Source organism: Echinops telfairi, unplaced genomic scaffold, assembly GCF_000313985.2.
Source record: "Echinops telfairi isolate 266 unplaced genomic scaffold, ASM31398v2 ScPeMD7_9;HRSCAF=40, whole genome shotgun sequence".
Lineage (NCBI taxonomy): Eukaryota > Metazoa > Chordata > Mammalia > Afrosoricida > Tenrecidae > Echinops > Echinops telfairi.
Window position 1 is genome coordinate 36395453 of NW_022103906.1, and position 10248 is coordinate 36405700.

Below are 10248 nucleotides of genomic sequence, written 5' to 3' on the forward strand. Positions count from 1 at the left end.
ACAATAAACCTTAACTATCTCATAGGGCCAGAGTGCTTCTTAGAGCTAAGGATGACAAGATTTCATTGTATATATTTTCAGCATGTTATCAGGAGAGACCAGTCCCTGGAGAAATATATAATGCTGGGTAAAGTAGAGGGACAGTGGAAAAAGAGGAAGGCCTTCCATGAGATGGATTGACACCAGGGCTGTAGCAATGGACAGGTATAGGAACCATTGTGATGATGACACAGGACTGGGCAGTGTTTTGTTCTGTTGTGCGTGGGGTCTCCGTGGGTCAGAACAGACTTGATAGCACCTATCAACAGCAATAACAACAATACTTTTTATTGATTTGACATCAGTGAGTTGGGTGGTTTTATTCTTTGTTTTAAGAATGTTGACTATGAAGCCAAGGAAAATGAAATCTTTAACAACAAATCCTTTCTTCACGATATGATGCTGAATATTGGTAAAGTTATGAGGATTTTGTTTTATGTTGAGGTGCAATGCATATTGAAAGAGGTCACCTTTACCCTCCTCAGTAAATATTTTAAATCCTTTTCATTTTCAGCAAGCACAATTGTTCTATTTGCATTTTACTGATTGTTAATGGACCTTCCTTCAATCCTGGTGTCACCACATTTTTTGTACCTTCTAGTATTTTGGAATATATTTGCTCAGCATTGTGAATGGATACAAATCTGATACACAACCATCCTTATTCAAAACCACAAAGTATACCTTTGTCTTGTTGAAATACCACAGCTTGGTCTATGTACAGGTTGAGCATGACCACAATTAGGAGTTGTAGAATTTCTGATCTTTGCATTGTTGTTGATCATTTGTTATAATGTGCACCATACTATGTTGGAGAAAATACAATTTCCTTATTTTGACTACTATCCATCATCAACCAGTTTACACTTAGTCATGAGTGGTACAGCTTTGAAAGCATCTGCTTGTATAGTTATTTGACTTTTAGGACAGCAAACAATGGGGGAAATGGGATTCTGCTTGGCCTAACTTGAAGAGTCATTAAATATTTGCATATTCTGAAAATTATCCAAGATATTCTTCTAGCACTGAGTTTCAGGAAAGAGAGGTTATGCTAAGTCTGGCATTTTATGTTTTATTGCTTCATGTTTATACTATATACTTCATGTTTAATGCTTCATGTTTGTACTATACATGTTCAAACCTGAAGAAAAATTTCATTTCCACCCCCAGATATATTGACTCAAAATCTGTATTTTTAAAAGCTACTCACATGATTCTTATATCCTAAATGAACTTGTCAAAAATGTAAATCCCTTACAGAATATCACTCAGGAATAGACTTGTTGGGCAGGTTGAATGGTTATGAAAATTAGATGTTATTTGTTCATTTCCCCAAAACTTTGAACTTTCATGATTGCTCAGTAATAAATGAACTTTTATCTTTGAAAAACATTTAGGTAAGACTAAATGAACTGGTTTGAAATCTTGAAATCCCCTCCCCACCCAATTTCTGTTTTAAAATACAACAGCTTGCTTTATATAGCTCTTCAATATAAAGCATGACAGGAAGCCCATTTTGATTTTAAACTAAAGATTTCTAGAGAGTTGAATCTTTTTCTTCAGTTGTAGCTCCACCATTAATAGAATCTCTGTTGTTTTCTGTCATACTACTCGTATCATTTAACATGTATCAGTGTTTGGGGGAAGAGAAGTTGGTAAAAACTGACAGACTACTAGAAATCTGACTGTGGTTAAAATGCTATTTAGAGGATATGTAATTAGGTTGTTTTGTGCCAACATGGCACCTGTAAGAAGGTATGGGTGGAGTTTAGCCTGTCAGTCAGGTTGCAGCTTGGTTACCTTCCTTGGACATGCTACTGAGAGTTATCACTCTCTGGAGGCTGGCCATTCTCTCTGTGCATCTTCACCTTCCTGCTTTCTGGCCACCCTGAGAGCTGCTGGGACCCTGCCATAGTTTCCACTGAACTTGGACCCACAGGACTTTGGACCCACTAGCCTATGATATACCCACATTCTACATCATTGCATGTGGTTATGTGAGTCTGAAAAGGGATTTACGGACTGTTATCAAATTTATGGTCTGGAGTTGGACTGGCATGGGATGTTTTCTCAATATATAATTACTTTTTGATATAAAATTCTCTCATACATGTATGGGTGCCTCTGGATTTGTTTCTAGTCTACCTAGTCTAACACAAATGATAAGATCAAACAAGCGGTTCAAACCTGAAAAAAATGTTCATTTCCACCCCCAGATATATTGACTCAAAATCTGTATTTCAAAAGCTACTCAAATGATTCATATATCCCAAATGAACTTGTCAAAAATGTAAATCCCTTACAGAATATCACTCAGGAATAGACTTGTTGGGCAGCTTGAATGGTTATGAAAATTAGATGTTATTTGTTCATTTCCCCAAAACTGTGGACTTTCATGATTACTCAGTAATAAATGAACTTTTATCTTTGAAAAAAAGTAAATCCTGATCCAGTGTATTTTCATGGAAATGCAAGTTTTCAGCAGTAGGTAAGATTAAATGAACTGGTTTGAAATCTTGGATCAAATGTCCTTTTACTATTTGGAATTTTTTTAGATCTCCCAGTAAGATAAAATAATTTTTTTCTAGATAAATTCAGAATTTAGTGAAAGAAAGAATGTGAAGCATAGGTAAAGAGTGAGGTCTGCTTGAATATTTGGCAAGAATATTTGAGCATCAAGGCATTGGTTATTCAATGGTAGAACTCTTCCCTCTCTTATGGGAGACCTAGTGAACTAATGAACCTCATGTAAACCCACCACCTAGAAGATATTTAAAACTGAAACAACTTCAAAAAGGGACAAAAGGGAGATCAAATTATTGATAAGGCAGTGCATTTTAACCTAACTACATTTGCCTGAATCAACTTAACAAGACTCTCTGTCTGGTAGCAAGGTTGTTCACATCACTGGACTATTGCCAGAGGAGATTCATCAGAGATGTGATCCACGTGGGGACCCTGAAGATGGATGTTGGACTTCCACCATCATCTATAGCCTTTGCAAACAGGTTATTTAGAATTTAAATCCTGGTCCTGTCCCCTCCTCCATATTTGGTTTTTATTATTTATAATTCTTGGATCACACAAACTGTGTGCTTTTTCCATGTGGTCTTAGTTAATGCCTCACTTAGATGGCTATTTTAAGACAATCTTTTAAGAACTATTCTTTCTAAAAGCCAGGTACCATCTGATTTATTCTCCTTTCTGTGTTATAGCATCTGTATCTTCAGTGACCTCTTCATGAGGGTGATTATTGAGTAGGATCATGTTATAAGAATGAATTTTTCTTAGGTTAGGGCAATGATTACATGTATGGCCCCAATCCATTCATATATCTATGGTTTAGATATGTATGACCAATTTTTAAAGTAGAAAAATCATAATTCATCCCCTCCCCACCCAATTTAAGGATGTGTAGTAATGACAAGACAATGCTTCCTGTCATTGGAATAGCTCCAGCTTGTGAAGCTTGACCGGAGTAAAAGGACTAAATCTTACCGCAACTCTTTTCAGGTCCTCCCACTTCAGCACAGATCCAGAAATGAAAGTTGTATAGGCCATGTAGGACTTAAGTAAGGTTTCCAACTCCAAAGAAGGAGGGTTCCTTTGGAACAAGAGGACATTTTAAAAATATATGATTAATCTTGTTTGTAGATGTAATTTTGGTTATATATATGTTTAGTCATGTCTAGGAGTCAGGACAGATTGGGAAGAATGTAATAATGCATATTCACTCCTTGTCTGTCAGTTTACCATATTAGGGTAGCTTGTATGTTGATGTGATGCTGGGAAGTAGGCTACTGGTATTTCAAATACCAACAAGGTCACTCATGATAGAAAAGGTCCAATGGATTTTTCAGACTAAGACAGAGTAGGAAGAAGGCCTAGTGATCCACTGTCTCACCCCCACCCCCGCCCCCCAACCCCAAAGAAAGTGCTAATGAATGGCTATATGGATGGTTATAGAACATTGTCTATAGAGTGCTGAAAGATGAGAACCTCAGGTCAGATGTCACTCAAAATACAACTGAGGAGGAGATGCCTCCTCAAAGCAGAGTTGACTTTAATGAAGTGAAAGGAGTAAAGCTTTTGACTTTCATTTGATGATGTGTTATGGCTCAAAATGAGAAGAAAGATCTACAAATATCTATAGGATTTGGACTGTGAACTGTATGCCATATGAATCAAGGATGATTGGCAGTTGCCAACCATGAAATTTAATACTAGAAGATAACCTAGGCATTAATGAAATGAAATGGACTGGTATAAGCCATTTTGAATCTTACAATCATGTGGGACCTTATGTCTTGGCTGACAAACTGGGAGGAATGGCATCACATTCATCAGGGATGTTTAAAGATCATTCCTGAAGTCCAGTACTATCCATGGCATAGGACCAAGCAGTGTTCCCATTTGTTGTACCTAAGGTCACTAGGGTTAAAAATGATTCAATGGCACCTAACAACAACAACACAAAGAATTGGCAGAGCAGTTAAAAAGTTACAATGAGCATATTCAAATTGATGTACCAACAGTAAATACCAAAGATAAAAACACAACAGTTTGGAATGAATTAAACATGAAACCAAGAAGCATTGGTAAGTACTGGTGATTCTAAAGGAAAAGGTAGAAACAAAGAAGAACCGATGAATTATGAATTAGAAATACCCCTTTTTCAATAACATACACGATCTGGGCTTTGATGGATGGAATAAACAGAAATAAAATTAACTACATCACAGGATACAAAACTTAAAGAAGATCAATTTCATCAGTCAGAAGAAGATTAGGAGTCCACTCCAAAAGAAACCATATAAAAGTTCAAGTTCCCCCAATGAACTAATAATAATAATAAAAGTTCAAGTTGAAGTGGAATAAAACAACGAGTTAAGGAGAGCCAAATACCACCTTAAGTATTTTGTTCTGAGTTTAAAGATCATCTCAAGAACAGATTTGATATTTTGACCACTAATGACCAAAGATCAGATAAGTTGTGGGGTTACGTCAAGAATATTATGCATTGAAGAGCTCAGAATGTCACTAAAAAGATAGGAAAGAAAGAAAAGAACAAAGTGGATATCAGAAGAGATTCTTAAACTTCTTGAATGTCATTAGTTAGGTGTCATCAGGTGTTCCAACTCATATGGACTCTGTTCACACAGAACTAGACACTGCCCAGTCCTGTGACATCCTTATAGTTGTTGTGATATTTAAGCCCATTGCGGAAGTCATTGTCAATTCATCTCTTCAAGGATTTCCTCTTTTTCCTGATGCTCTACCCTACCAAGCATGATGCCCTATTCCAGGGATCAGTCTTCCCTGATAGCTTGTCCAAAGTATAGGAAATGAACTCTCTAGCCTCCCTTCTGAGGAGCATTCTGGCTGTACTTCTTTTGAGACATATTCATTTGTTCTTCTGGCAGTTTGTGCTTTCCGTATTCTTCAGCAGCACCATAATTCAAATGCATCCATGCTCTTTCTTGAATGTAGGCTATCTAAAGTAAAAGTAAGTCATGTGAAGTAAAAGTTGAATATTAGATGTCAAAGAACATCTTGAGAAGACAAAGTGGAGTGTTGTAATGAAATGTTAAAATGCTGGAAGTTAGAAACCCAAAAAGGAGGAATACATTTAACATTGATCAACATGCAAAAATAAATAAATAAATTCTTCTCAACTAGACCAGAAAGCAATGTCATGATAAATGGGGAAAATATTGAAGACATCCAGGGTTTAATTTTACTTGGTTTCACAATGAGCTCCTATGGAAGCAGGTGTTGAGAAATCAAGTGATATATTGCATTAGACAGATCAATGGCAAATAAAAATTTAATAACACTGAGAAGCAAAGATTTCACTTTGAGGACTGAAATATGCTTAACCTAAGCCATGATACTTCAATTATTTCATATGCATGTGAAATATGGATAATTTCAATGCAGTGAACTGCTTAATATAGCACTTATAGTCATAGACGTTGTTATTCTCCCCCCAAAGATCTTTACTTTTTTGATGGGTCTTGGTAGAAAGGTGTGAGAAGACATTGATTAGATTATACAATACAACTGTGAGCAATTGTTAACAGAGTTCATTGTGATTGCCATCTTGCTGGGTATAAAATCAACCATCCCAGTAGCAGGAGAACAGAAATTTCACTGTAAGCAAGAGTCAGTTGTGGAGTGGATCATTTGGACCAGGTATCTGTGCATGTTGTACCTCCTTGATCCAGAAGACTGATTTGATACTCTAGGAATAGCAGAAGAACACAAGCAGCAGAACCAGAAGCCAGAGTATGAGGCATAAGGATGGACTTCTCAGGTCCCAGAAAAAGTTAAGCTGAGCACTGGAGGCTGACTTGTGGAGTGGGGTACCACTGGGCATGTTATTGAAGGAAATGGGTTTGCTGGATTCACAGAGCTAGAACTGAGAGCCTTCTCATCAAGGCTTACAGTGAAGTGACATGCCCTTTGGACATTGATTGGCAGTCTTAAAAGAATTGTGTAACGTTTCCCGAGCAGGGCAGAGGGCAGACTAAGAGATTGAAGATGATAGTGAGGCTTCCCTGGAGACATGGCAGAGAAGAAACTGTCCTGACTGAACAACTGTTTGCTTATGGTTTCTCACCTATAGGATAACCTGCTAACTTCTCTAATAAACCTCATAATTATGAACATGCCTTTGAGGTTTGTATGGCCATTGCAATAAGTTATCAAACACAGCCACAGAAGTAAATATTGAGGGAACTGAAACTGCAGTCAGAATAGGACTCACCCGTCCAAAGATCTTGCTGCCAGACCAGAAAATTGGGAGGTAGGTGAAGGAAACTGGGAGTTGGAGTCCTGAAATTAGAACTAGGGGACTAGGTTCTCTCCTGAACCCCCTTTTTGCGTGTGATTTCCACTCACAAAGCAAACCAAGAACACTCTAGAGTGCTCTAGCATTGGCAAGCCCACGGGCGACAGCTGACAAGCTCCTTGCACCCTTGCCGGGAGCAGTGATTTCTCCAGGCTGATGCCCTAAAGGGGACAGAATCCCAGATACGAGGAGAAACCCACACCAGAGGTCTCCACGTTGTTGGCTTCCTTGAGCTCATAGCCTGGGGAGTGGGGGTAGTGGGTAGCCATAATTTGGAGTAGAAGAAACAGCAGATTTTTACCTGCGGCAGATCGCAGTGTGGGAGAAAATTGGTGGATAGTCGGAGTCCAGGGAGCAAATTTAGTTCCAGTTAGCTGAGAAGGAAACAATCCCCCTGATAAGCTGGATCTCCCCCTCTGGGCGTCAGCATGACAGCCCGCAAATCTGAGCACATCACAAGCATAATATAAAAAAGAGTGAAATATAGATTATTGGTTAAAAACTCAAACCCCAGTCCTGTTGTTCAGCTCCAAGAAGCACATAGATGGGGGCCCTTAACATAAATCAGCATAAGAAGAAGCTCTCGCTAAGGAATGCCAGAACTTAGCTACAAGGCCTGGAGGCTCTTTGCTTAGCAAAGACCCGCTAAAGCAAGTCTCAGGTTTTAACAGAGCACAGAGCTGAAGCCCAGACACTGAGAGAGACAATTTAATTTGATTCTATTATAGCTGGCCAGGGGGGTAAAAAATAAAAAATATAAAAATCCTCTGATCTAATAGGGCACCATAAGTCTAGATAGGCCAATAACCCCAGCTTCCTTCTCAGTGATTCTACACCCAGCGCGGGAGGTCCTGCCTGTCCTGGGGCCCCAGATGGGGCTGTGGGAACACTCTGCTCCCTGCCCCTGCTGCAGTGCTACATACAGCACAAGGCAGGTAACGCAGTGAATTCCAGCACTCAGTGCTGCAGTGGGAACTGACGCCTGGCCACAGGTGCAATCTTCCCTTTGAAAGAAATCCCACACTGCATCTGTGGAACCCTGCATCAAACGAGTACACCACCCCACTACCTTAAGGAAGAGTTGGAACTCCTCCACCTTCACAGACAGGTGATCAAGTCTCAATTATGTCCTTACTTACCACTTTATTTCTTCTCTGTTTATTCACTCGCCCTTCTCTTTCCCACAGCAGTCAGTTCAACAAGCTCAGGGTTGTGTTGGGTTTTTTTCCCCTCTCTTTCTTCTTTTCCCCTCTTTTTTTTCTTTTTCTCTCTTTCTCCTCTTCTCTCCCACTCTTTCCTATTGTACGCCACTACTGGCTTCCAGGTCACTACCCTCCACTTAGGGCAAATCAACTCAAATAGCAGAGGGGACTCCAGCTTGCCCTCCGTGGGAGTGCTGTACACCACACAAGGCAGCTGTGACAGCCATCTACACCACGCTGCGCTTCTGAGGAAACCTCCGTTATACCTCTAAGGCTATCTTGTCAACTAGGGCAATTCTGCCCAGCACCACTGGGTTCCTGCATTAAAAGGGCACACCAACCTGCCATTGTGAGGCAAGGTCCAAACCCCTCTGGCCCCACATTAAAGCAATCAGGGATCAATGATCTCTTTATTCTTTATTTCCTCCTTCTCTCTCTCTTCCCTCTTTAACATCACAGCCAATCTTAGTGAGCAGTTGAATTTTTCCCCTTACTTCTTTTTCTTTATGTCCTGTTTCTTTCTTTGTTCTCTTCACTTCTCTTTCTGCTTGTATGATTTCTTCTTCCTCTATTTCCTTTCACATGCCACTGCAGGTTCCCAGAACCCTACCCTCTGCCTAAGGAAACTCTGCCCACCCAGTGGGCAGCCTGCCCTAAGACAGTGCTGCACACAACACGAGTCAGTGTGACAGACAGCACAGCATGGAGCCAGCTATCTCATTACCTATTTTTTTTATACTCTCACCTTCGCTTTCTTTTATTCTTCTTTGTCTTTCTTTCTTTTTTCTTTCCTTGTGTTCTTTTCACTTTTGCTTCTTTTCTCCTCTTCTCCTAAATCTTCTCTTTCCTATCACAGCCTCAGAAAATTCAGTTCTCCTTTTTTATTGTTTTTTTCCTTTCTTTCTTTTTTTTACTGTTTTCACTTTTGCTCTCTGTGCATTGTGGTTGTGTGTGTGAGTGGGTGTTAGTTTGATTGGCATTGTTGCTCCAGTCTTTGTTTTCTTCTTTCTCTCCTTTCACTCTCTTTCCTGTCACAAGCCACTAGCGGCCTCCAGACCACTCCCCTCTGCCTAGGGAAACTCTGAAGGCCCATCTGGGAGAGCTCCCACTCGCATTTATTGGCTTTGCAGCAGCTGGGGAAATAACAACGGCCTTCTTCCATACACCAAGCAGCAGGGGAAGTCTCCCCTGAAAACAGTGGGGCATCTCCAGCCTAAATCCCGAGGCCCTACAAGTGACTGGGGGAAACGACTGACCACCACTGGTGGGGCTCCACAATACTGTGGGAACATCCATCCAATCTCCATGGCGATCTCTCTGTCTACGGTAATTGCCCTGCCAGCTCCAGAGCTCTATACCAAAGAGGGTATACCCACATGCTCTCCCCAGCACTCCAGTTGCAGAGGAAAACACCACAGGACATCCTAGGTGCTCCATGAACTGTGGAGCCTACTTAGAGATCGGCCAGGGAAGCGACACCCTGATGGGCCCACAAAAACCCGACCAGCACACATGAGAAGAATATTTAACTCACATTCCAAATAACGGAATACTGGATGGCTAGGATTAGAGTGAAACCACAGGAAGGTATCGCGATAGCCAGACCCCTCAGTACAGCTACTGGCAGGTAGTTCGTAGAAGCACTCATACAAATCCCCCAAGAGAGATCCCCGTGTTCTTTGACTCCGGAAGATGGCTCCAGGCTCCTCTGAAACAACATGTAAACAGCAACGAGTTCTAACAGCTTCAACAAAAAAGCAGGAGAAACAGAAGACAATGCCAGACGAAGTAATGAACCTACCAATGGGAATAGAAGAAGCAAATATTGACCTGCCACAAAAATAAATTTTCAGAATTCTGCTTGGAGTCAAAAAGGATATGAGGGAATCAATGCAGAAAAAAAAGATTAAATGTTAGAGGAGGTAAAGGAAACACACCAAAGGGAAATACAAGAGTTAAGGGATGAAATAACAAAATCCAGTGACAAATTGACAGACCTTGACAACAGACTTGTGGAGGCAGAGAATCACACCAGTGACCTAGAGGATAACCAAGCAGACCTCAGCAAATGTGAAAAGCAGTCAAATAAGACTATCAAAGAAGCTGAAGAAAGCTTGAGAGCCATGTCTGATGCTATGAAAAGAATCAATATTA

At 40.3% G+C, this 10248-nt stretch overlaps 1 protein-coding gene across 1 annotated transcript in view; it reads right to left on the reverse strand.

Annotated features, from left to right (window-relative positions):
* The window catches only part of KCNU1 (potassium calcium-activated channel subfamily U member 1), a 193909-nt gene that overhangs the window by 130850 nt on the left and 52811 nt on the right, over positions 1–10248 (reverse strand). Inside the window, exon 9 of the mRNA XM_045286870.1 lies at positions 3538–3643. Coding sequence (XP_045142805.1) covers positions 3538–3643 — 106 coding nt within the window. The remainder of the gene's footprint in view (positions 1–3537; positions 3644–10248) is intronic.